The sequence below is a fragment of the Ostrea edulis genome, chromosome 2 (assembly GCF_947568905.1).
Source record: "Ostrea edulis chromosome 2, xbOstEdul1.1, whole genome shotgun sequence".
Taxonomy (NCBI): Eukaryota; Metazoa; Mollusca; class Bivalvia; order Ostreida; family Ostreidae; genus Ostrea; species Ostrea edulis.
In genome coordinates, this window is record NC_079165.1 from 43,830,569 (window position 1) to 43,857,226 (window position 26,658).

Genomic DNA, 26,658 nt, shown 5'->3' on the forward strand with positions numbered 1-26,658 from the left:
GATAGCTATTTCAAAATATTGTGCAAATTTCCTACATTCTGTTAATAATGTCAATTAAGATTTATTGCCATAGCTTTGAAAATCATTTATTGTCCTAATTTTGTTCTGATGGAGACAAAAGTAATTGAGAAAAGTGTAATAATTTTATTCCACTGAAAATATAGTTCATTTAGGATTTAAGTTTCCCAGACCTTTTTACAACATTAAATGTTTCAACTGTAAGCAGGATGGAATAATGTGGTTCCAAGAACCACATGTTTTAAAACTGAAGAAAACATACTGTATGCATATATAGTGCATCTCTTCTGATTTATCTGAATGATGACAAGACTCACTCCTTAATACATTTTGCTCTCTCTAAAATCAAGCTTTGGTCTATGACCTACCAGTGGCAGCCATTCCTCTGAAGATGTCTTGTAGTTGTTCATAGTTCATGGTCTTGGTACAATTAAATCTGTACAGAGGGTAACCCAATGATCTGCTTAGCTCATGAACTAGCTCAAACTTTCCAGTGTCCTGTTTTCAAAAAGAGATAGATATGAATTTTAAGCATTGTTAAAGAAGTTTAACATTCCATTTTTTATAAGCAAAATATTTAAGCTAGATACTCGGAATTTAAAAAAAACAAAACAACATATTTCATAATGAGGAGAAGTTAATAATAAAAATTTACTAAATGTGTAAATCAGTATATGAAATCAGATACATAATTTGCATGCTGTTTTTGTATAAAAATGTTATGTCTACAGAAAACTAGAAGCAGTCTGTTTTTTCTTCTTTAATTTATTTTTCAAACAATTCATTCTTTTCTAATAGACAGAAGTTGTAAGAAAGAATTCTTGCAAGCAAAAGTAAGTTCATTACAAGTCTTCTTGAAAAATTTGTAAGTACTCTTCTTTTTTAACCATATTTTCTGTTGTTATTTTAAACCAGAATATTGGTCCCACAATGCAAAAGTTCAATATATCTAGATGCATGCAAAAACAATTCAAGGAGTGGGATAAATAAGTAAGGATTGGTTATCTAAAATGCAGGGTATCATGCTGGTTAAAGATGGAGTATAGCTAGTTTATAATAAGGAAAGACAAGCTTTGCTTAAAACTCATTTGATTTTCAAAAATATCCCATACATAAAGTTCAAAATATTGCAATTTTCTACATTGATATACAGACAATTTATCATATTTCAAAATGATAAAATGTGTTATTGTGAAGAGGGAAAAAAACCTCACTGTGATGATCTCACGTGCAATTTACAATATTTATCAAATGAAATCAACAAAAAATAACTCTCAGATCTTTTCTTATTGAATCAAATTCATCTATTGCTATATGTCCTATTGTCTACATCAGTCAATGGAGAAAGGATCTGGTAGTTTCAAATATAAAGGTTAAAAATTGAAAACATAAAAGCAGTATTTACCTCAGGCTGCAAATTATCAGTGGCAAAAGCAAATTATTATATAACATGATGAATTGTATAAACTGATAATATAAGGTTTTCCAGCTCTGTTTCAAATTAGGCCAGTGAAACAAGTTGGAAAAAAAAGTGAAAGAAAAAGTTGCACCAGGCATTTTGCAAGCAAATATGATTATATACTAGATTGCAACATGCTCAAGTTCATGCAATATCATATCATATAAATTTTCTTATAAAATACTATTGTATTTCTCAAGAACACTACAGCTTTCTTTACATTTATATTAGATACACATGTCTAATTTCAAGAACTATAATCATTCTAAATGTGACTGTATGATCAACACTACTACTAATAAATCTAAAGTATCTTAAAATTAGAAATTCCATCTTAATCTCTAGACCTACATAACAGAGGTAACAGCCTACTTCAGTGGCATGTTCACCACCATTATTAATTGAAATCAAACTCAAAAAATCATAATTTGCTGAAATCTCAACATATGACAACTTTGGGTCAATTGTCGCCTTTTGAAACTACAAATTCATTTTATTATATTTACATATTCAATGTTTTCGCCTTTGATATCTTTACCAATTGTAATGATAGCCATTTCCTCATGAATGTGCTGAAGTTGTTAACAATTCATGTATGAATTTTGATAAGTATAGTACATGTATTTTAATAGCTGGAAATTCTGACAGAATCAAAGTAGAATGTAAATATAAGAAATAAATTTCATTTTTGAAAATACATTGAGGGTATGAACTGCAACACTTCACAATGGCATACTTTTCATGCAGAGCTAACACGCTTCATGAAATATATGTTGCAGTTCATACCCTCATGTATTTTCAAAAATGAAATTTACTTCTTAATTAAAGTGATATATCAAATGAAAATATCATTTTAAAAAGGCTTTGTTGTTGATAGGATTTAAAGGGTTTGAACTTGATATCTTTGATTATTGAAATGACATATGAAGTATTGCAGGCTTCAATATGAGCCTTGTGGAAGTTACTAATCCTAGTTATATATGCATGTTTCTGCTTTCACCTATCAACATCTATAGGACATGCAGTCAGTTTACTATAATGTTTAAAACATGAACTGTATAATACCATTCTATTGATATAATATAGATATATCTACAATATGTATAGCATGCATTCTATTATCATATTACACATATCATTTTATATCTGATACGATAAAATGAATGTAATTTAACCGTGTTATTAAAAAAATCCTCTTACCATGGCTCCAACACACATGCCCCCCATGTGTGCCTTTATGGATTGGCACAGTGCCACAAAGACTCGCTCAGTGAGTGGCGTGATCACCTCTCTGTTGCTGGAACCCACATATTCATAGCCATAATCGAACTCGGCATCCAAGCACTGTCAAATGAAAAGTTCAGAATTGAAAAAAGAATAACAAATTCATCTGATTAGATGATTAATACTATCTTATTTTTACCAATCTCAACAAATAGTTACGTATATGTAATATTTCTTCCCACAGAAGCTTATCTCCTTACCATTAAATACTTGTTTTCTTACCTTTACAGTGACCCCTTTATTATCTTTGTTGTAGTAATATCTGAGCTGTGAACTCCACTGGAAAGTACCAATGGCATCATTATTTTCAGCCTCTATCATCCTCTCCATAAAGTCCCTCAGGTGAGCCATTAAGGCTAGCAGGGAAGTGAGTTTCTGGATCTGACTCGGGAACAACATGAGCCTAAGCTCTGAGTTGTCAATGGGCTCTTCCTGTTTGGCTGCTTCCTCTTCCTGTTTGGCTTTGATCGTCGGTAGAGGCATGTTGATGATATTCATTGTGTCTATCGGTTCCATAGTCTGGGGTTCAACCATAGCTGCATGGTAAAAATTTCAAAATTCAAACATCGTATGAAGGTCTAATTTATCCTTTAGAAAGCCACAAGGTCAAGGTCATTTAAAAATCTTTTAAACTTTAATAAACATAAGAAGTCTGAAAATTACAAGCGTTTTATGAAATAATCATAAACGTCACAACAATTCAAAAGAAATTTATGGAAAATATATGTACCATACTCATTTTACCTGTCAGAAAATAAAATCATGAAAAACTGTAAATCACTAATATTTTGCTATACTTTTATTTCCATGATCTTGTCAAATATATCAAACAGACATACTTTTTGTGGCAATTTAAATTGTTCTAGAATATACGCATATCCATGTATACAAAATTATTCACAGCATCCTTGAAAATAAAGTTCTCAAGCATACGTATACTGTATAGAGGGAAATTTTCATCCACAATATTTGTCACCCCTTACAACCTTACCCTACATGGTTGAATATATTGGGCAAATCTAAATTTACTCATTACTCAATTCAAAATAGGACAAAATCATATTTCACATGTGGACAAAAATAGTATGGTGCAAAAATCTCCCCATATACGTACCCAGTACATGTATATTGAGTTTACAATTGATAAGCATCCTTGCATAAGCAGCGAGTTTAAGTCACCAGAAGAAAATATTGAAGATGTCTTCCTCTGCATTTTCAAATGAATGAGTGCTATAAAACTATTTATGTCTATGGTTAAATTTTCATGGTTTTGGAAAGAAAATCATGTTCAATGGGTTGAAAAGTTATCATTTAAATCTGTGTGTATGTCTAATCCAAGTCAATACCAGGGAACCAACACAAATTAAACCCAAACGAAAATTTGTGATTTTATGGTACTTAAGTAAATGGTTATGGCAAAAAGCTCTGGTTATGTTTTGTACAGAGAGAGTGAGTACTGAAGTCAGATATAGTGGAAGTGTTTATTGGTAATTCTGGCGGAGAACTACAGAAGTGGGTCGGTGCCAAGTGAGAAAAATATTTTATCTGGCAGCTGCCACATAAATATCTAGCAGCTGACGGAATTAATCAGTCAGTTTTATATAGCAGTCACCTCATAATCATCTGGTGGCCTCCATACCATATTACGTCTGTCCTGTCTTCGACGAGCGTATAAAAAACTGATGAACGTGGACATGGCCATTAGAATTTAGTCGTATATTTATATCTTGTCCAACAGATGATTATGAGGCGACAGCTATATAAAATTAGTTACCCACATCTGGCAGTTACCAGAAAGTTATCCGGCAGCTGCCAGATATTTATATGGCAGTCACAAGATAGTTTTATGCAGCGGCTGTCAGAGACTTAAAATTACTGTAAACCAACTTTCATTTGCAATGACTTTATTTCGCAATCTACCAGTGATGAACTAGTTCACAGCGACTAATTTTTGTGACCCATATTATCTTAAACAAATACAAGAGACATTAAAGGGCTGGTTTGTGGCGAGAAATATTCGCGACGATGCTAGAATCTCACAAAACTTTCTCACACATGAATAAAAGTTGGTTTACAGCATTTGGCACCAAACAGGTTCTGAAGAAAACAATGGAAGGAAATGCAAATTTCAAACAGTCAGATTTTCATAGCTTTGGGTGATTACACACTAAACAATGGGATGGCATATTATGGAAATAAAACATTTTCAGGTGCACATTGGGTATATACAATGAAACCGCTGAATATCAACTACAGGTGATTTGGGGTACATGGAGGTGTGGTGGTTACCTTTCTGATCAGTTTTGTCAGTTTTTGCTGGAAGTGAAAGAGAACATCACAAGAATATAGATTTACTATAATGACAAAAAATGATGACTGCTTGTGTTTTGTTACAGTGGGCACAATATTTAATCAGTGTTCACAGAACCTAGTGGAAATTAGCAGGAGATTTTTTTGTGATCTTCTTTACAAACTAATACTTTGATGAACAGATATAGCCTTAGGTAAAAGTTACAAATAAAATGAAAAGAATGTCTTAGAAAATTAGTAGAAAATGTAGATATCCTGTTATTGTAATCAGAATCAATTACTTTTGCAAGTTGTATAGATAATTGTGATATGGATCAGTCATACAATACACATTGCTATGTTTATCTAGTCATTGAATATTTCAGAATAAGGTTTGTTTATTTAGTCATTGAATATTTCAGAATAAGGTTTGTATTGTGTATCTATATTACATTCCCACTGAAAATTACATAAAATGGTATGTCATAGGATCCAAAGATATCAAGTTTCCCCATAATAATATATTTACAAAAGTCCACTATAACATGTATCAATGTTATATCTTGCTGAGAGAGTAATGGTTGTAAGATAAGTATACATGCACCCAAGCAAGATTCAAAGTAATCAGGAGGTTGATAGGGCAGGCTACCATCAGTAACCCAATAATTGTAGAAATTGAAAACCTGTGTATACATACACCAATAAAAAAATCATATTGTATGGATGAAATAAAAATCAGAAGAAAGCAAGGGAAATACATTATAAGCACTTAACACAAGAACTGGCAGAAAAAGAAAATAAAACAGCTGACTATTGAAATCTACAATAATAATAAACATTGGGAGAAAGAAGTGGTATACACATATACATACAATGCTGAGTGTTGTCACCACCGGTTTCTGAAGCTTGAATATCAAACACAGTCGCGATAAGATTTATTACAGAAATCTGAAGACAATGAACACATGGGTATTGTACTTAATGCTAAAAAAGATCTACATGGCCTATTCTTTATTGTTATTTGAATGCATATTGAATCAGGATTAACTTAAAGATAGTTTTAAAACTAGATTTCCACTTTTTTAAAAGTGAATAAATGCATATGCACAAAATACTGACATTTTTCACTGCACTACTTTATCTATTATATTCACAAAATACATTTTCTGTAAACAAAGAAAACATATCAAAGGACTGTGTGGTAATGGCCTTTCTGGGTCCTATAAAACTCCAAGTTTCATACCAATCAAAAAACTCTAAATCTTCTTTTATTTTTCATATATATTAAATCAGATAATGTCAAATACACTTTCACATATTTGGAATACAGCACATCAAAAAGTGATGCATTTTTTCCCAATTCAACTAAAATTTAGTTAAAATACTGATTTTTGTGAACCTTAATTTCCTTTCAGAAAGCAGACAGTAGCACAGCTTTGAGCAACATTTTGTTTATCACCTATGTGCAATGAAGAGATAAACCTATGACACATTAAATGATAAATATTTTGTCTAAGCCTATACTCAATGTTCCTTAAGAAAAACTGTGAAAAAATACCCACAATTCCATGTCCTAGTACACTGTACCAGAAATGGCCTCAGAATGCCCTATTTATGTCATAATTCCAATTTTACATCATTCTTATTAAAATAAGAATGAGAACCAAATTGTAATTATAAGATTCTTGCAAAAAATACACTTACTTTTTAAAAATAGCACAAATATTGATTTTGTAGGGCTAATAGAGCCCTTAATTGTCATATAAGTCCTTTAAGGATCAACAATTGCAATGCTGATTAGAATGAAAATAAAATTTATTAAATGACACACTAACTACTGACACATCATGTTTATTAATCAACTTACAGTCCTGATGGTCCTGTATAGACCCCTCCTCCTCTGGGATGGGGGATCGGCCTGATTCTAGCCCCACATCAAACATGGAGCCCTTCCTGGACTGCCCCATGGATGCCCCACCATAACTACTTCTGGCCCCAGCAACTGAAGCAGACTCTGAGAATTCTTCTTTGTCATCTCCCAAACGATGAGACTTCACTATATTCAAAACAGCTTCATCTTAGAATCAAATGCTATTTCTATTTGAAATCTAAACAATGAATTATGAATTCTTGTACAACTATGTCTGACAAAATGTACCATTTTAAGGTTCAGTTTGGTTTATTTTGTACTTTGTTTTTATCAATGATAGATATCCTTCACAAGTACACAAAAATTTTCAACCTCAACCATGTCATACAGAACTTTTGTTTACTTTCTAATTTTCATGTTAAACTTAATGTCAAGTGGTATATCAGTCGGTTTCACTTCTAAAATTTCAAACCCTACAATAATTAACACATTTATCTAATTTATCAATTAAATTTAAGATAAGTTGGGAAGATTATATTTTTATTTCTACCTTTCAGTAAATTTGTAATAGGTGTGATGATAATTTGATTTCAGAAAATCTATAACAACATCAGACCAAACCAAGGTTGACCCTTTCAGTGTCCTTACATTCACTCTCCGTTTTTTCCTTCCGTCCCTTGGCCTCTTTATCACCCTCTAGGCCCTTTAGCAACTCCACAGTAGCCTTAATGCTGGAGTTTATCTTCTCTAGACAATTCTGTACACAAAATGGAAAATAAAGACCTATCACAAACTTTCTTCGTTACCTAGGTACATGTACACAATAATGGCCAACTTCCTTTCATAACACAAATGTGTACATAAAAATCAGCCACTTATTCCCCATCTTTTAAATTTTGATGCCTACCTGGTAGGTGCAATGGATTAAGGCATAAGGATATTGACCATGAGTTTAATCCAATATGAATTTTAAGGGTTTTAAAAATTTTTTTCAAGCATTTTAAGCTGCAATTTTTTGCTAAATAAGACAAATTTCTAATATCAATATAGTATTGTATCTTTCACAGGACTCTTTTCTTTAGTGTGTTATTTAGGGAATAACTACCTTCTCATTTGTTGTTTGTGACTGTTAATGCTGATTTAATGGTTACAACTGAATTTTACTGCCAACATATTATGCAAGTTATCATCTTTTCCCTGGTAGATAATCACCTCACATACCCAACAAACTAGACAGTGATTCCTCATATTCATATTTGAAATAAAAATGAAATAATACAATCAATATATTGCTTATTTGCATGCAAGTGAGAAATTTACATGGTGATGTAGTACATGGGGAAACTACATTGTAACACATTGGAGCTTCAAAGTTTTATCCCAGAAAAAAAAAACCCCAGATGAAAATGTAAATATATTGTCAAATAAGCTATGATAAAGTTGTTCATAACAAAATCATATTGAAATTCAAATATTCCTCCTTAACATGTAATCATAATAGATATCATTCTCAATACCTTATACAGTAAACAGTTACAAAGAGCATCTTTATAACTCAGTATTAAGTCTTCCCCGGAAGACATGTGTCGCCTGCTAGTTCATTCTATATGTAATATATCACGTATAATGTTGAAAAAGTAATTCTAAGTCCCGGCAAACAGGAAGTTGATAAGCAACAGATTCGAAAATGTCTTACACAATACAGTTGGCCACACTGATGCTCTGTGCCAAATATCAGGGAGTTGCCCCATGTGGTTCTTGAGAAAAGTGTGACAGAAATTTTTTTGCTGTAAAAAATTCTAAATCCCGGCAAACAGGAAGTTGATAAGCGACAGATTCGAAAATGTCTTACACAATACAGTTGGCCACACTGATGCTCTGTGCCAAATATCAGGGAGTTGCCCCATGTGGTTCTTGAGAAAACTGTGACAGAAATTTTTTGTGACGACGACGACGCAGGACGACGCAAGACAACGGATAGTGATCCCTATATGCCGCCACTGCGTGTAACGCAGGCGACACAATGAATTCATACATACAGTGAAATGACTTATTCCCTGTACTTTTTTGAAATATATATCTTGAACTATTGGATTTAATAAATTAAGTTTATAACAAAGCAAAATTGTTTGTCCCCACCACTTCACTATATGTATTTTTACTGTATTTTTCCCCCCAGTAATATTGACTTCATGAATACATGTACTTGTTATACAATGTGGAATAAAAATATTCATTTACTTTATTTTTATATGCATTACTTTATCTTTGGAAAACCTACCTTGAGACTGTCTCTGTTTCCAGAATCAAGTGCAGCCAGACTCTCTGAAATCTGCTCTGTCATCTGTACCTGAGTTGCTAAGTAAACAACCTCAGTTACATGGTCCAGAGTCCAGGACTTTTGAGGGTCTCTCTCTGGGTCACCCAACAGTTGCTCAGCAACAGAAGAGGCACGGCTGGCACCTGGTTCCTTTTCTTTTTCCCTCTCCTTCTTCTGTCTGCTACTTGTTCGGCTACCTGCCTTATCCCCTCCTAAAAAAATAACATCAGCTAAAATCTAGATTAAGATATTGTTTGTTTTCCATTTGTGACCCATCATTTTGACCTATGGGTATGTATGGAACATCACAATAATCATCCTGCACGATAAGAAGATTAAAATTTAATGCTATACCTTTGTTCTGCTTGCTAAGGGAACTGGAGGCCCGGGCTGGCACAGACACTTTCCTGGACCCAGCACTCCTAATCATTCTCTTCTTGGGCTTTGGCTTCTCGTACCCCAGGGCAGTGGCCATTTGGAACTGGAGGGAGCCCTTCAGGCTGCTGACAAAGGAGGACAGCCATGTTTCTATCTGTCCCTCACATGCGACAGGCTGCAAAAACATAAAAATAAGTGATGCACAGATTAATGGAAGAAAGAAAACACTGTTTGTCAACTTGATTTATAGTAAGAACTTCTAATAATATTGACTATTATGTATATATTATGTAGGTATTGACTATTACTTAATATCCAGGTAAAATATGTATTTTGAACAGACACATGAAAATTCTGAATATGGCATTTCCTGTTTTTAAAACCAATGGTTTAAAAGAAAATGAAATGCCATATTCAGAATTTTCAGTCACAAAGTCATGTTTGGCAAACAATTTTAAGTCTTTGATAGGTCATCTCAACAGCACAAATACAGAGCAATGTTATCTCCAAATGTGAGGACATTTTAAAAGGTTGACAATTTTCACTCACTTGGTTGAATTCCAGCCTCTCTCCCAGACAGCTAGTGACCCCGGTGATAAGGAATTTGTACCGCTCCTCCTCCTCAACTTCCTCAAACACAATACTGCCAACATTCTCAAACAGCTTGTTGATGTACAGGTTCACCTGGTTCAGGTCATACCCTGGGCAGGGAAAATTAGCTTATGTAGCAGAATCTTTAAAAATTGGGTTTACATAGAAGAACCTTTGAAAATTTAATTTAGGTAGTAGAACTCTTGAAAACTAGATTTACATAGCAGAACCCTGGAAGAATGGGTTTACAAAGCATAACCCTTGAAAACTGGGTTTACAACTGGGTTTATGTAGCAGAACTCTTATTTACAAATACACTTTACACAGACAATTCATTAATGATTTAATCCCTTCAATTGCATTTTTCCCATGTACCGGTAAATGAAGAATAAAAATACATGTATCCAGTTTCCTGAAGCTGTTGTGGTACATTTTTTTGCATTTTATTTACAAATATGGATTATTCTGTACAAAATGGAATATTCTGTACAAAATTTTACAAACAGAGTCAGAAATGTGCTGTTTACCCATGTAACACAAACCAGCTTCAATAAATGTGTTTTCAAATCAGCTTACCATTGCAGACAATGTGTAGTACATCCTCCATGGACAAGAAGTAGAATCGTGGAAAGATTTGCCGACGGCGCTCCAGATGATGGAGGAGGTTCTTACGACAGGTTTCAAGGCCATGCTTCATGTGTTCCACGATTGACAGTATGTCTGCAAAAACATTAAAGAAATACTGTACTCAAACTTTACTTACATCATACTTTGTCTCATCTAAATGTGCCATTAAGATCAAGTAAAACTTATCAACACAAAAAAGGAATGTAATGAATATACATTAGAAGGCTGACTTGACTTTACCTAAGATTTTTTGTTTTAAAAATGCCCAAAGCTAAATATTTCATCCTTGATTGAAAATACATGTGTATTACATAGTTATTAGGAAAACTGAAGCATAAAAGGTAAAGGCTCTGATTAAAGAATGCGATTCTAAAGCCAGCTCACTTTTCCTGGTACATCTCTGTAGCACGTTAGCATTTTTCTCAGTGGCCCTCATGAGGAGTCTAAAGTCTTTGTTGAGGACAGCAAATCTGTTGGCATCATGTGAAAGAGAGGTCCTAACATCAGTACTGGAATACACCTACAGAGACACAGATCATCTTACCAATCATCTACACTGTCATCACACAGTGTGGATAAATTACTCACCCCTTTTTTTCAACACACTGCTATTTTGTTCAAATGTGTAATTTCAAAGAAAAACAAAAACCTAAAATATTAAGTTACATATCTTCTATTAAATATTAGACAGGAACAAAGCAAATAAACATCAGGACTCTAGCGCTTTGGTTTAACATACTTTATCCACTCTGCTTATAATACTGCATATTGTTTCTGCAGTTTACCATCTATAAACAGACAAGGTCAAGTATTGACAATATTCTCATAGAGAACTGACCTCCTCTAGCTCAATCCAGAGTTCCTGTACATCTAGCCAAGTCCTGAGGACAGCCTCAATGGTCTGGAGACGTTTCTGCCATTTGACCACATCATCCATGAAGCTGCCTGCCAGACTGTTGCTGTGCATTGCTTGCAGTGACACCTGGTGTGCTTCAAGTTCTCCAAAGATTGGGTCTGTGTTGGTCAACAACATTATGTGTCCAGTATCCTGGGTAAGATGTTGATGATAAAATTAACATCTTGATTTGTTCATAGTTACTTTTTGCATGATGTCAAACAACCAAATCAATTCCAATTCTTGCCGAAGTTTTTCAGTTTACAAATCATTTTACTTACAATTTAGTTGGTAATCATAATTATGATAAATTAAACGTAAAGAATTTGTGTGTATATAATCTTGAAATTCAGAGTTTCATTTCAGTGGTATTATAACTTTATAAGCTGGATTGGATATTGTTAAATAAATTTCATTGGAAATTAGACAATCAGGGATGAAAAAACCCAAACCAAAACAAAACACCCACAGCCACTTTTATAAGTACATATACATGTAGGTTATCAATCAGGACACAAAAAGACACCATCACAATACCCTCTGACAGTCTCAACCAATGTGCAGGTATATAATATTTAATGTCAGTCAGCCAGACTCTGTTAGTACATTATATGTGTACTTATTTTAGTGAATTCAAAATTTAGTGCCATTGGAGTTGACACACTCCTTCAGCATAATTATATTGTAGCACCTCTGTTGGGTACAATGATGGATAAACAGAGAATTTCTCATCTTAGCACTGTAATCATACATTAGCACTATTGCTTCAGCACCAACAGCACTGAAATATGAATTTCACTAAGGTACACATACAGTAAATCTAGATCACAGCTAACATCAGTTTGGTTTTTACTTTTCAAAATCTGTTACGAGGTATACAAGAGGACAAGCTTTGTGTTTTAGAAGTTATGCAAATGAGATCTGTTAAAATTCACTCCTAACAATTCTCTATTTTCACTTGATATATTCTAGCCAATCATGCAATACAACAACAAAAGCTTTAATCCACACAAGTTTTACCACCATGTTCATAACTTAAGCAGAATTTAATGCAATAAATTTTTTAATTTCAATTCTAAAATAGAGGGAAAAATTATAAATATGATTGTCTTTTAGAGCATATCAAACTGACATAAAAAAAATGAAACATTCAGATCCACATTTTGAAAGAAAGCTGCAGACACCTTTTGATGACTCTAACAGTTTACCTCAAAGTAGCTAGATCACATGCCCACTACCTTCCTTACTGTACAGTCATTCAGTGCTAAAGTAAATCACATGTCCACTGTTTTCCTTACTGTACAGTCATTCAGTGCTAAAGTAAATCACATGTCCACTGTTTTCCTTACTGTACAGTCATTCAGTGCTAAAGTAAATCACATGCCCACTACCTTCCTTACTGTACAGTCATTCTGTGCTAAAGTAAATCACATGTCCACTGTTTTCCTTACTGTACAGTTATTCAGTGCTAAGGTGTTCCCTTTGTGATTGGAAGACCCAGGTTCAATTCCAAGGCAGATTTGATACCCAGAAATACTTATTGGAGTTGTGAGTACATGTACTAGTACCTGTTCCTCTGCTAATTGCTTAGTATTATTACTATAAATAAAAGTCACCAGTTTTACAAATGTGACCTTAAAAACCGAGGTCCGTCGTCAAGGAAAGAGCTGGTACAATTAAATAACTCATTTTGATGGACTGAGTTCACAGAATAGGTAAGATTAAAAACTCACTGTGATGGACTAAGTTCACAGAATAGGTAAGATTAAAGAACTCTCACTGTAAATGAAAAAGAGTCTATAGGACGGGTCTAAATTTGGCATTTCATAGAGGGCTGGTGACTTGATTGGGTTGTCAATCAATCAAATCAACTATCAATTTCTTGAAAGTATAAATCTCAAAGTGCTATGTGTAAAAATCTGGAAGTCCCTAATCTCTTGAAGTATAAATACTACTGCTACCTACATTCAGGTGTGATATAAAGATCGAAATCAGTGATAAGGAGGTTACTGATTCAGACATGTATGTTGTTGCTCAGGAAATTGGGAAACACATGTAAATATTATTGACAGGCCATGTATAAAACATATGTATTGTTAAACAGCATGATTCTGTATTTTGTAACTCTACAACCAATTTCTGGATTTTTTTTTTGTTATATCTGAAGATTTATACTGGTCTCTTGGTCTTTGAAGTTTCAAAAGGTGTCTGCATATACATGTGCTAATATTTTTCATTTAATCATTAATAAATTTTTTTAATAATCTTTTTTGAAAAATCATTTTCAGAATATTTTCAAATCTAAAATAAGGTTAATACAGTGAAAAAGGAAGAAACCCAGCACACCATGCCAGAAATACTAACGTTTTCGATTACCTCACCAAGGTTCAGCAACGAAGCAGGAAGTGATGCGATACTGCTTCGCTTGTTTTTACTGTGTGAACTCTGGTTGGAGATTCTACTTCCTGTTCGTGCCTGACTGCGACTGGCAGCTGGGGGAAGTCCTCCCTGACCCTGTTGTTGGGAGTGGTCACTCTCACTCTGCTGATCCTGAAATTGTCAATATTTTACAGGTGATGAACTTCATTTGCTATTCACTATATCTAATGCATTTATTTACCACATCTGGAGAAGGGACAAATATCATAAGCCATTCCCTCATCCTTTTCTTTAAACTTTCTACTTCTACACAGTTAACAATTACATACATGTATTATTTTCTAAATCTATTGTTTCCACCTTGCATTTTGTTATTCATCTAAAATTAAAACAAAAAAGATAACCTGATTGGTTGGAGCAACATCCAGCTCTGTCCTAATTCGGGTGTGAGGTCGCAGTTCAAAAATCTTACTGAGCCAGACCTCATCGTAAGTCTTCAGACTTTGTTCTATGGACAGGTCTTTAACAGCCCTTTGTACCTGGGCTCGAACATCATCCACATGTTCTAAAAAAGAAGGGAGGATTCAGTTAAATGCAAAACATCAAAATTGCATTCTAACAGTTAGAGAAAATTACATTTTGCATTCAGATATTATTTTCAGTTTTAAATTCTAAGATTTTTGGAATAACCTACAAATTGAGTGTTGAAAAAATCGGTGTGAATCCCTACAGTATCAAATACTTTAAATGATATTTGAAGATAAAGTACCTACAATGAAACTGTTCCTAAAAATACATGTCCTCATGGATAATGGCCATTCAATCTAAAATTTGCTGCACTGAAAATTGAAAAAATTTGAAGCTTTTTTTATGGATACTAATATGATTGAGAACCACTTACTCTGCAGTCCAAGACCCAGGAGTTCACCCAAGGTCATTCTCTTAAGCGAGTCTGTGTCAATGTTAATCCCTCCTTTGGTGACCTGAACCAGTTTTTTCCAGTGTCTGGTTCTCATTGCAGGGTTACTGAGGTCATCAATCAATGGCAGGCAAGCCTGAAAGAGGGAATCAAACAATGTCTGTATTCATTTACTGAACTGTGAATACTACAAAATCAGTACATGTACAATACAATGTAATACAACATCGACATTTAAACTAATTATTTGGTCAGTACACACATCACCAGCACATAAATTGATTTTCTACTAGTTTCAAAAAGAACTCAAACCTGTATGGTGGTAATGGATTCGTGCAGCCCCATGTAGACATCCCAGGTGAAGATGTCCTCAGGCAGACCTCGGACAATATCTAACTGTTTGTTCGTCTCCTCCTTTAGGAACTTTGTGTTCATCTTCTGCCAGCGGTGCCTCTTCCACTCAGACTGCTGTTCATCAATCACACGAACCGTCTCCCAAACCTGCTTCAAGTTGTTCAGTTCATGTCTGCATCTGTTATCAGATTTGATATGAGGCTATGTATTCTTTCAAAACTAACCCAAAAAATGTCATCATTCTTTCACAGAAGTGAGCAAGCTCACATACTCTACACCCCAACAATGAATGACAATGTACACAAAATGAATGGCAATATGGTATGCATAAAATACAACAAATTAACATTACATCCTAATGTTTATTTGTTTATTTGAATGGCAACATGTTAGGAATATTGAGCTGGCATTACTCTAATATCATATATTTTTTGTTTTTGAATCTATGAATGGTCAATATGGGAGGCAGAGATATGAGTTGGTTAGCATACAGTTTCTCTTCATCATTAATTAAAATCATGATGTGCTAAACCAAGCTGCACCAAATAGTAAATTTTGGTCAAACTTTTATGTTCAAAAGGGGCATAACTCCCAGAAAAAAAATCAAATACGAATTTCCAGGGATAATGCATGACTTCACAGTATGTCCACATCAAATACATGTACAAAGTCACACAAAATTCTGTTGAGTCATTTCAGAGGAGCTGCACTGACAAACTGTTTCAGTAGTATATCTATTTTTGGCCTAACTTCTAAGCTCAAAAGGGGCACAACTCCCATAAAAACATCAAATCTGAATTTCCTGCGAAATTGCACATCTACACAGTATGTCCTTATCAATTACAAAGTTTCATGAACTTCTGTTGAGCAGTGTCTGAGAAGTTGCGTTGATATGAACAGGACTGATGGACTGACTGACGGGTCAAAAACAATTAATTGCGTGGGGTATAACAAGTAATTAAAGATACAAGTAAAGAAATCACTATTCCTTCAACAGTGAATTAGTTCTCTGAGCAGAAATCAAATGAGCTGAAGATATCATAACCTCATGTTACATAAAATTCGTCCTTAGTAAAACTTACTGTGGCAAGATTTCAAAATTGACAACAGAAGCTTCTAGAAGTCCTTGAAGTTCAATGAGATCCTGTGCTTCATTTTCCAGAATTGTCAGTCTCTTAGAAAATCCATCAATAATCACCCAGGCATCACTTATATTACAGTCTCTATTGTACACATCAGAGTTTTCTAACTCCTTTGCAAGATGCATAACTCTTTCCCCAAATGCCTCCAGATCCTGCCAAAGACATGCAATATATCAAGATACAGATAGTATTTTTCACTATAAACATGAAAAAAGTAAATGATTAAGCATGACACTGATTATCTCTAGTGTTTCAAACATTTAAAATTTTGTCTGATTATCCTCTCAACCCAGTGTTTCAAGTAATGAAAGTACAAAATCCAAGCCCTTGCATTGTTCTGATTTCAGAGAGAAAAATAACATGAATATGTCGAGGTGATTCGGATGTCCCAACCACTTATCCTTGATATCTCGAATTCTCGGATATTTCAAAGTTTTTTCTCGGTCCCATCGAGTTTGAGATAACAAGGTTTGACTGTAGAATGAAACATATGAGAGATGTTTTTTTTACCTGAGTAATCCGTACGGACTCCTCTTGAATCCTGGGACCCAGTCTCTGTTTGGCCAGTGAGACTTTGGTTTTTAGGTTGTTCCATCGACTGGGTGCAGCACTGAATAAACCCTGCGTCTTCTCTGGTAATTTCTGTCCATATTTCTTCAGCAATAACACGGTTCTGTGCATAGCCGTGAATCTACCATCCATCTCCAGTTGCTGTGCTGAAACCTAACATATTTTTTTTTCTCAAAAAGTTATTCAGACAAGAAAACTAGCACATTTTTAAACCTAATATTTTTACAGTTAATATGATTGGTGATTAAAAATAAAAATGCAATAAACAAAATTGTGATTTTTTTGTAATTAAAGAGGGTGCACACAATAGGAAATTTGTAACACCAGTAAATGCATACTGGTGTATTGCATATTTATTTCAGATTTCTACATTTCGTAAAAGTGAAGTAAATCAACACCATTAGAATAGAGGATCCACTCATAAAATTGTAATTTACTGAAATCAAACAACATAGGAACTTTAAACCTTTCCATAAAAACACACAGGAAATTAAACCCACTAATCTTATTGTTACCTCATTAAAGAGTCTCATCATCTTCATGAAAGAGGCAGTATCTCGCTCCTCGCCTGTAATTCCTTCAATCTCTGGCTCAATTCTCTTAAGGAACATGTCATGTTTCTCCAACATGTGGGTCACCTTTTACAAAAAAAAAAACAATAGTCCATCAAATAAAAATTGGCTAAAATAATCATTAGACTGTCAAAACAAAGAAGAAAAATAAGATTTTTATAAGATATTATCATAATAGGAACACTTCTTTCTTTGATTATTCTCAATTCAGTTTAGGTTAGAGTTTATTCTGTACTTGTACAATAGAATACAGTTACTGTGAATAGACTTACAATGAATTCACACTTACAGTGAAGTAATTTTCATTCCATGAAGTTTTAAAACACATTATGAAGTCAATGGATTTCACAAATTATGTTTATAATGATTCAAAATTGTTCGTCTCCTGCACTTCACTATAAACATGTTTTACTGTAGTATGAATAAATATACTGACAATTTCAATTGTGTTTTTTGAGTAGTGCATAAATTCAAGCAATAATGACAAAAACACAAACATCCATGCCTACCTGATCCGAGAGATACTTTGTGTATGTCCACATCCATTTGGCAGCATAAGTTGTAAGGACCTGTTTGATTGGCTGCAGGTCCACACGCAGCCATCCAACACTGTGGAAATCCTCCAAGCTCTGGATTTCATCTCGGGCAGTCTGCAAAGAACAATAAAACCAGCAATTTATGAATTATCAAATAGCAGTTGGTTAGCATTAAGAAAGGTTTCTCTGTGTTATATCAGCGCTAAACTCATACATTGGTAAATAAATTTAAACCTACCCTATAAATTTCGATTTCTGAATCAAATTCATCTAAACTTGGTATGTTGGATGAAACTTCTTCTTGCTGGTTTTTGGGTGTAAGGAATGTTCTTTCAGCTGTTCCCAACAGCCCTGCTGAATTCAAACTGCTTGTAGATGATGCTCTGTAAATAAAGAATCATAAAATCACCTCTGCTATATAGTCTCTGTGACTTTCAAACTTAACACTTACAAAGGGACTGAAAGCAAAATTACTTCATTTTGTTTGTACATATAAAAAACTAATAATTCTTTTGAATTATAGTCATTTTATGACATTGGAAAAATCTTTCAACTATGCAAGTCTCACTAACCTAGATTCAGTTCTAGATCTTTCAGTTGCTTGTTGTCGGACCATTCCTGCAAATGTTCTGTTGGGGCTCCTTAAGGGGTTGGGGGAAAGTTTCCCACGTAGAAACTCCTCAAAGGTCAAATTAACATCTTGTAGCCAAAGGAATGCATAGTCTCCAAAAATGTTAATTAGTTTCTAAAATAAGAAAACATACTTTTATTGAGGCTGTACAAATATTTTAGACTGTTACAAAACACAATGTACAGTAAATAAAAAGCAACTTTATCACACAAATGATAGACAGTGATTTATTTATGTTCATTTGATTATTGTTGAAAAAGATTGTATGAAGAATTTATGTTCTCAAGTTACTTAGAAATACACATAAGGGCTAGTATCTTGTATTCAACTTTCAATTACAACAGGCTTGGAAATTGTTTTCATTTGTTATTCCCAATGTCAGATTTAAATACATAGTTCATTCTCTCAGAAGACTAACCTTGCACTCTTCTCCATTTTCATCCACCAGTTTGTTGATGTCCAGCAGAAGCTGTTTGACTTCCTCGTCTGCTGATATGTAGTCTTGGTATGTACCCTGGAAAAAAACACCCCAAATATATTGAAAACAAGACTTGACTGTCACACTGTCTGATAATATAATAAGCACAACAGTTAAATGCACATTATATCATATTCATTTAATAAATTTGTTCACATGAAATTCACATCAATTTCACATTTAACTCATTTTGGGACATATTTGTCAATGTACATATATATAAAGCCATCAGTTATTTCACATTTCCTGAAACAAAACTGCATATCTGAATGTAGAAAGAGTCAATCATTTGGTAGTACCTTGGTAGCTGTTAAGAATAATTCTTCCCAAACCTAAAAATTTATTTTTTGGTTGATTTCTCTTGTACAATCAAATTTGGTCCTTACTTTTGGGCCCAGCATTTTGACAAGTTTTCCTCGGGCCAAGAAGCTATCCAGCCACTGATGAACCAATTCCTGGACTGAGATAACAGAGGTGTGGGTGTCCAGTGGAGGTCTGAATGCTACGCGATTGTCAATTAGCTCCAGACGGATTGTCAGGATAGGTATAACTAGGTCATCCTGAAAAAACAACCCCAAAATTGTACAATGATAGATATTTATATTTATTGTGAGTGTAACTATTCACATGAATGTTTTATGCACAGGAAATGAAATCTATGTCGTTTGAACGACTGAATGATTTTTTGATATCTTGCATGATATATAGTTAGTAATGATAATGTTGACTATTCGTTTTTCATTATTTTGACTGTATACCAACGTGGTGATGTCAATGAATAATCCAATCATAATCATAATAAATTATACAAGTATGACAAAAGTATACATGCGTAAATATTGTTATATTAAACTGATATGTGGTAAATAATGGAGAAAAACTGTTTGCAACTCACACTTTGTTTTAGAAAAGGGTGAATGCATGTATTGAACAAAACTAAATTGAAATATATGTTATACACTGAATAAAGAAATCCAAAATATCGAAATCTTTTACAATTTTATCACGATCTACGCATGAATTTTATTACAAGGCATAAATATTGACCCTCACCTCCGTAGCCATATTGGCCTGTACCAGATTGTTTAGCATGGACTTAAGACTTGTCAGAGTGGCCTGTTTGAGGCCATCCAAAACGATGGCATCCACATAGTCGATATAATCCTGCCAGGCAGGGGAGGCCTGACTTATTTGTACTGCCTGAAAAGGACAAAAACATGGTGAAATTAGGGTGCTTTTAATTATCTGTGTTCCATGAACTTCTAAATAACTTTTATTTTTTTCCTGAAATTTTGAATACAAGTACTAAATAGCTTACCTCAAATGATGTATCCACAAGCTGATGGATTTTGTGGCCTGATGGTATGACTGTGTTTTCAAAGTCATCTTCTAAATGCCTACAATATACCAGACCTTCATATAAACAAGTTTTAACAGAAAGAAAACTAAATCTGTTGTTAATGAAAATTTAAAATATATATTCCAAAATATGAATGATACTGTACACAAATGATATGGGAATGCAAATATGTGACATTTATCTGTTTCCTTAATTCAATAAACCAATGTCCAAGTCACACAGTTATTTTCCTTACTTCTGCATTCCGAGTAATTCCTCCATGGAGTATGATTTCTCCTGATCCCTGGAGATAAACACATCTAGAGATCCCATGGACCAGGATATTGTGATTCCAGCAATCTCATGACAATTTGTTTGGACGATGTCCAGGTTCTGGTGGACGTCCACACAGACAAGAGACATGGCCTGCTCGATGAAGTCGGCCGATTCCTTCATCCTCCATGTGTACTGTTGTAAGCCTTGTTCAAATAGCTGTTAAATAATAATTAAGCGATTTAAAGTAATGAAAAAAAACTTTGTTGTCTATGAGTACAAATACTATGAACGTGAATACAGATTAATCTATTTGTAAATATTCTGGAAAAAAAAAAGAGAAAAAAAAAAAAAAAAAAAAAAAATACTCAGTAAATTCTTTTATGTTTATGCTCTGAACATAACTAGATCTAGGTGCTTTTTCTAAGACAACATGCGACAAAGTTTCTTTAAAAAGGAGAATTCACATCTATGTAATTACAAAATTCTGACATAACATTACTGAAATCTACTGATATGGATGCAAATTACAGAGAAACTTACAATGTCAATTTTGGCAAGTTTCCTTTCGAACAGAGGTCTCTCAAACTCAGTGATGGACCTCATAATGTTGTTGTACTTAGACACAATGGTTTCCAGGCGAGTAGCAGTGGTCCTCAGTTCATGAGCATCAGTGTTCCTCAACAATTCTTTTGCAGCAGATGGGAGGTGGATATCAAATGGCTCCCCACACAGATAGTTGATCTCCTTCAGCAAAAGCAGGAGCTGAGAGTCTAAGTTGGCATGGACAACTTGTGGACGAATATCCACTTCTTCATCATATTCTTCTGCAATCTGTCCAAGAAAAATCCATAACTTCGTATCTTTGAATTACGAATATTGAAAGCAATTTTTAATTGATAAAAGCATTTTTAAAATATTCTCAATTCTGAGATATAAACCCCCCAGAAATATGGATCCTCCTCTCACCAGTAGAGGTTGTTTAAGTTTCATGGTAAGCTCTGATGTGATGTTGTTCTGCCAGTCTAAGGTGATCTTCTTTTCATACTCTTCCAGAACCTTTACACACTCCTGGTAAGTATCTCTCATCTGCCAACCTTCATCCCCCTCCAGGGAGTGGGGGCTCACTCGTCTCAGCTTCTCCATGGGTCTCTGAATCAAAAATGAACTTTAAGAAATCCCTTTGTGTGTGACATAATACAGGAAGCTAAATTTTGATTTCAATTAAAAGACAAGTAAAGACATAATGAATTCATTTTATAATTATATTACTGTAAACCAACTTTTATTCGCGTGCGAGAAAATTTTGCGAGAACTTCATCATCATGAATATTTCTCATTGTGAACCAGTCCTTGAATGTCTGTCATAAACTCGATTGCAAAAATTACTCGCTGCAAACCAGTTTACAACAGGTGAATCACAAAAAAAAGCAGTCACGAATAAAAGTTTACAGTAGTTTGTACCATAACACATTCTATTTACTTTTTCCTTAGATACCTGTACATGTACTACCATCCCTATCTGAGACACGAACATTTCCAAATATGATGGCCTGGGACAAATAAACATTGTACAGATCCACTGTCCGAGTTAGGGAGAGGTGTATCAATTTCACTTTCTTTCTCATGCTTTATACAAACTGACCTTGATTCTCTCTTGCAGTGCTCTGACCCAGAACAGACGACTTGCAATGGGAGGCATGTTGGCATGCAGAGGTGGGCTGATGCTGCGTTCATCAAACATATTTCTAACGGTCTGCAGCTCTGCAGAAAATGCCTGTACTAATTGATGGTCCTTGTCTTTCAAGTGGACCTGTTAAGACATAAAAATGCAAGAATATATAGGCATCTGTAGGCATCAGGACCCCTGAATAAAAGCATTACTTTAATTGTAGTGATCATTTGGTTAGTAAACTAGAATGTAAGTTAAAACATTTATAGGGTTATAACTTAAAACAAGGAAACACTCAAAAGAAAAATCACATAATATACACAATTAATCAGATTGTTTCACAACCATTTCAATGTTTAAGCTCCCATGAATTGTCCATGCCATTCAGAAATCGATACTAGTATACTGTGTAACTGATTAAGGACATACCCAGATTCTAGTCCTGTTCTTCTATTGTAGCCAAGGAATGAAGCAAGGTTATATAAACATAATCATGAGCAGGTACACCAACAACAGCAATGTAAATCACTGGGATATTTTTATTCTCTATTTGTTAATTCTGTATATGTACAGTATATATGACATTTTAAGGTAATACTTATTGTCAATTAACTTTTATTTCACTTTAAAAGATCTATATAATCTAAATATTTCATAAGTTAAAAAAGGATTCATATCATAAAAAATTTACAAGAAATTCTACACTAACTACATCAACATAATAAACATAATGCACAAAAAATGTGATACTTAAAAGTAAGGAAAAGCTAGATACATGTATAATCAGAAATTGTATAATAAATAACACTTTTTATTACAATATTCGATATTTACTATCTAGTTGTATTTAACTTGCTTTGCTCTTTTGATAGTTCTGTAGAGAAAAATCTCTAACACAAAACTACTTGTGGGATAACGTACCACTGTACAATCATATACTGTGTCAATCCTATTCCCACCCTTTATGTCAATCCCAGGCTCTCCAAACATGACAATCCCAATCCCACTCTCCATGTCCACCCCAGCCCCATCCTCAATGTCAATTCCAGCTGCACCCTCCGTATCAGGTCCAGCTTCACTTCTATGTCAATCCCAACCCCACTCTCTGTGTCAATCCCAGCTCCACCTTCTTAGTCAATCCAGCTATACCATTCATAACAATTCCAGCCCCTACTTCTCTGTCAATCTCTACACCTGTATTAATATCAGCCTCACTCTCCATGTCAATCCCAGCCAAACTCACATGGCAATCCTAACCCCATCTTTCATGTCCCTCTGAGTCAATCCCAGCCTCATCCTCCATGTGTATCACAGCCCCACCCATAGTGTGAATCCAAGTCCCATCTTCCATGTCAATCTTAGCCCCACCATCCATCTGTGTCAATCCAATCCCCACCTCCTGTTTTAATCTCAGTTCCAACTTCCATGTCAATCCAAGCCTCATCCTCCATGTCAATCCCAGCCCCAACCTCCATGTCTATCCCAGCCCCTCTCTCATGCAAATCCCAACCCCATCCTTTATGTCCTTCCGATCCTCATCCTCTGAGTCAACTCCAGCCCTACCTCCATTTCAATCTTAGCTTCACCCTCTGTGCCCATCACAACCTCACCCTCTGTGTCTATCGCAGCTTGAACATCCAAGTAAATCCCAGCCCCACTCTCCATGTCAATCCCAGTCTCACCCTCATGGAAATCCCAGCCTAACTACCCATATCCATCCCAGCCTAACTACCCATATCCATCCCAGCCTAACTCCCCATGTCAATTCCAGCCCCAACCTCCATGTCAATCCCAGTCTAACTCCCCATGTCAATCCCAGCCCCACTCTCCATGTCAATCCCAGTCTCACCCTCATGGAAATCCCAGCCTAACTACCCATATCAATCCCAGCCTAACTACCCATATCCATCCCAGCCTAACTCCCCATGTCAATTCCAGCCCCAACCTCCATGTCAATCCCAGCCTAACTCCCCATGTCAATCCCAGCCCCAACCCCATGTCAAGCCCAGCCTAACTCCCTATGTCAATCCCAGCCCCACCTTCCATGTCAATCCCAGCCCCAACCTCCATGTCAATCCCAGACCCACCCTCCATGTTAATCCCATCCCCATGTCAATCCCAGCCTAACTCTCCATGTCGATCCAAGCCCCACCCTCCATGTCAATCCCAACCTCACCCTCCATGTCCATCCTGGCCTCACCCTCCACGTCCATCCTATCCCTACCCACTGAGTCAACCCCATCCCCATTCTCAATGTAAATCCCAGGCCTATACTCCTTGTTAATTCCTGCCTCACCATCCATGTCAATCCAAGCCCTACCCTCCCTATACTGTGCTTAGAAAAACTTTTTTGAAAGTCAAAGTCATGAGATGAAATAAACATACCAAACAACATTACTAAGAGATCAACAGATAAAAATGTGCACAAGCTACAGATGTGTGTGTGCATCCTATGAATTGTGGATGTAACCCCTGTCGAAACATTCATCAAAACATAAAAAAAAAAATCAAGTATTGCTGACAGTGTCTAGATACAAACCCCATTGTTCTTTCAAATTGATTAAAAATAGAATTAAATCAAACCTAAAATGTATGTACTTTGACAAATGATTACATGAATATACATTTCCATGTGATGTGCTGTTAAATTGATTACTGATTGTAACACTGGACATGTGTTCATGCAACAAACATAAATTTGCCAATATATTTGCAATCTGAAGACAATCTTCAATATTTATACCTATTTACCAGTTAGTCTCCTCTATATTCTTTTCATAAAAAAGTAAATTTTAAAAAAGGTTTTAACATGTTTAAAGATGTGATTCATGAAAAATCTGCAAGTAACACTGAATTCATATCAAAGGACAAACATGTGTAAATTTCAACACAACTTAAATATGTGACTTTCATTATAAAACAATTGCACAAATATTTCCTTTTATGACTCTGATTGCTATGGTAACCATATTTTCTGCTTTGAAATTAGGCAAGCAGTTAAAAAAATCACTGTCGGTCATGATTTGTTAAAGTGACATGACCAGCCACAAGTCGGGTTCATATTCTAGTTACATTAAACTGGTTCTGTTCTTGATTATAAAAATATGTTATAATAATCCTGAGAGAGAAAAAGTACAACAACAAAAATAATTTTGGTATGATCCACCAAAAGTATGAGGAAGTTGCAAGGATATTGATACATTAATATTATCATTTCTTGATTAATAGTAAGAAACATAGATATGCATAAAATTCTGTTACATTGTCGTCAAAAAATGTATGCGTTGATCTTGCAAGTGTTTACTATAATGAAAATTGCCGGTCATGACACTTTATGTTTGTTGAGACTGGTAAGATATTGATACCTGTACAAGCTCTCGTCCACTGACTCCCTCAAACACTTCAAGCAGCCTCAGCTGAGATTCAACAGTGGGACAGTGGTTGTAAGACAGACGCAAGATCTCTGCTAATCTCTTTTCCAAAGACTAAAATTGAAGTAATTAGATAAGTTTTGATATGTCTGAAATTAATAGAATAATCAGATAATATGACTGACTTTTAATGGACCTGGTACATTAATTCATTGAAAAAATGCTTTCAGGAAATCTAAAATCATGATATATTCTAGTAAAATTACATTGCATCTGAATTTATGAAAACTGTTGATGCACAGTCATATCAAATATCTAAAAAGCGACAAAATGTTATCCCCTCTCTCAATTTTTGTCATTAGGATGACATTTTATTAGGAATATAATATATACCAAGTGATGTATTCTTAATTCATTGCTCAAAATGACATACCTTGACCACAGTTCTAAATCTGAAGAAAGCCCTCTCAAAATTCTGAGTTCCATCTATACTGAGGACATTGTCCACTACAGCAAAAAACTCCCTCATGGCCTGTGTATACTTGACATGGATCTCCTTGACCAAGGCATCCAAACTCATACTACCGGCGCCACCTATCTCAGCGGCATCTGCAAGCAGACGGAAGTGGCGAGTGGTCTCCACTAGCTCCAGCACATCATTGCACCTGTTCAAATTAAGTAAAATTAGTTT

The 26,658-nt window shown here is 34.8% G+C and overlaps 1 protein-coding gene across 1 annotated transcript in view; it reads right to left on the reverse strand.

The window, feature by feature from the left end:
* The window catches only part of LOC125667097 (uncharacterized), a 73,710-nt gene that overhangs the window by 40,694 nt on the left and 6,358 nt on the right, over nucleotides 1-26,658 (reverse strand). Inside the window, exons 11-43 of the mRNA XM_056154127.1 lie at nucleotides 26,401-26,632; nucleotides 25,962-26,081; nucleotides 22,570-22,737; nucleotides 21,894-22,076; nucleotides 21,468-21,758; nucleotides 20,908-21,143; nucleotides 20,631-20,709; nucleotides 20,366-20,512; nucleotides 19,699-19,872; nucleotides 19,253-19,348; nucleotides 18,776-18,948; nucleotides 18,442-18,586; nucleotides 18,177-18,317; nucleotides 17,611-17,733; nucleotides 17,036-17,248; nucleotides 16,466-16,677; nucleotides 15,342-15,561; nucleotides 15,012-15,165; nucleotides 14,515-14,675; nucleotides 14,108-14,281; nucleotides 11,675-11,884; nucleotides 11,221-11,356; nucleotides 10,786-10,929; nucleotides 10,168-10,319; nucleotides 9,595-9,793; nucleotides 9,202-9,452; nucleotides 7,569-7,677; nucleotides 6,918-7,106; nucleotides 5,923-5,955; nucleotides 5,051-5,077; nucleotides 2,984-3,297; nucleotides 2,678-2,821; nucleotides 387-516 (exon numbers count right to left, since the gene is read on the reverse strand). Coding sequence (XP_056010102.1) covers nucleotides 387-516; nucleotides 2,678-2,821; nucleotides 2,984-3,297; nucleotides 5,051-5,077; nucleotides 5,923-5,955; nucleotides 6,918-7,106; nucleotides 7,569-7,677; nucleotides 9,202-9,452; nucleotides 9,595-9,793; nucleotides 10,168-10,319; nucleotides 10,786-10,929; nucleotides 11,221-11,356; nucleotides 11,675-11,884; nucleotides 14,108-14,281; nucleotides 14,515-14,675; nucleotides 15,012-15,165; nucleotides 15,342-15,561; nucleotides 16,466-16,677; nucleotides 17,036-17,248; nucleotides 17,611-17,733; nucleotides 18,177-18,317; nucleotides 18,442-18,586; nucleotides 18,776-18,948; nucleotides 19,253-19,348; nucleotides 19,699-19,872; nucleotides 20,366-20,512; nucleotides 20,631-20,709; nucleotides 20,908-21,143; nucleotides 21,468-21,758; nucleotides 21,894-22,076; nucleotides 22,570-22,737; nucleotides 25,962-26,081; nucleotides 26,401-26,632 — 5,480 coding nt within the window. The remainder of the gene's footprint in view (nucleotides 1-386; nucleotides 517-2,677; nucleotides 2,822-2,983; nucleotides 3,298-5,050; nucleotides 5,078-5,922; nucleotides 5,956-6,917; nucleotides 7,107-7,568; nucleotides 7,678-9,201; nucleotides 9,453-9,594; nucleotides 9,794-10,167; nucleotides 10,320-10,785; nucleotides 10,930-11,220; nucleotides 11,357-11,674; nucleotides 11,885-14,107; nucleotides 14,282-14,514; nucleotides 14,676-15,011; nucleotides 15,166-15,341; nucleotides 15,562-16,465; nucleotides 16,678-17,035; nucleotides 17,249-17,610; nucleotides 17,734-18,176; nucleotides 18,318-18,441; nucleotides 18,587-18,775; nucleotides 18,949-19,252; nucleotides 19,349-19,698; nucleotides 19,873-20,365; nucleotides 20,513-20,630; nucleotides 20,710-20,907; nucleotides 21,144-21,467; nucleotides 21,759-21,893; nucleotides 22,077-22,569; nucleotides 22,738-25,961; nucleotides 26,082-26,400; nucleotides 26,633-26,658) is intronic.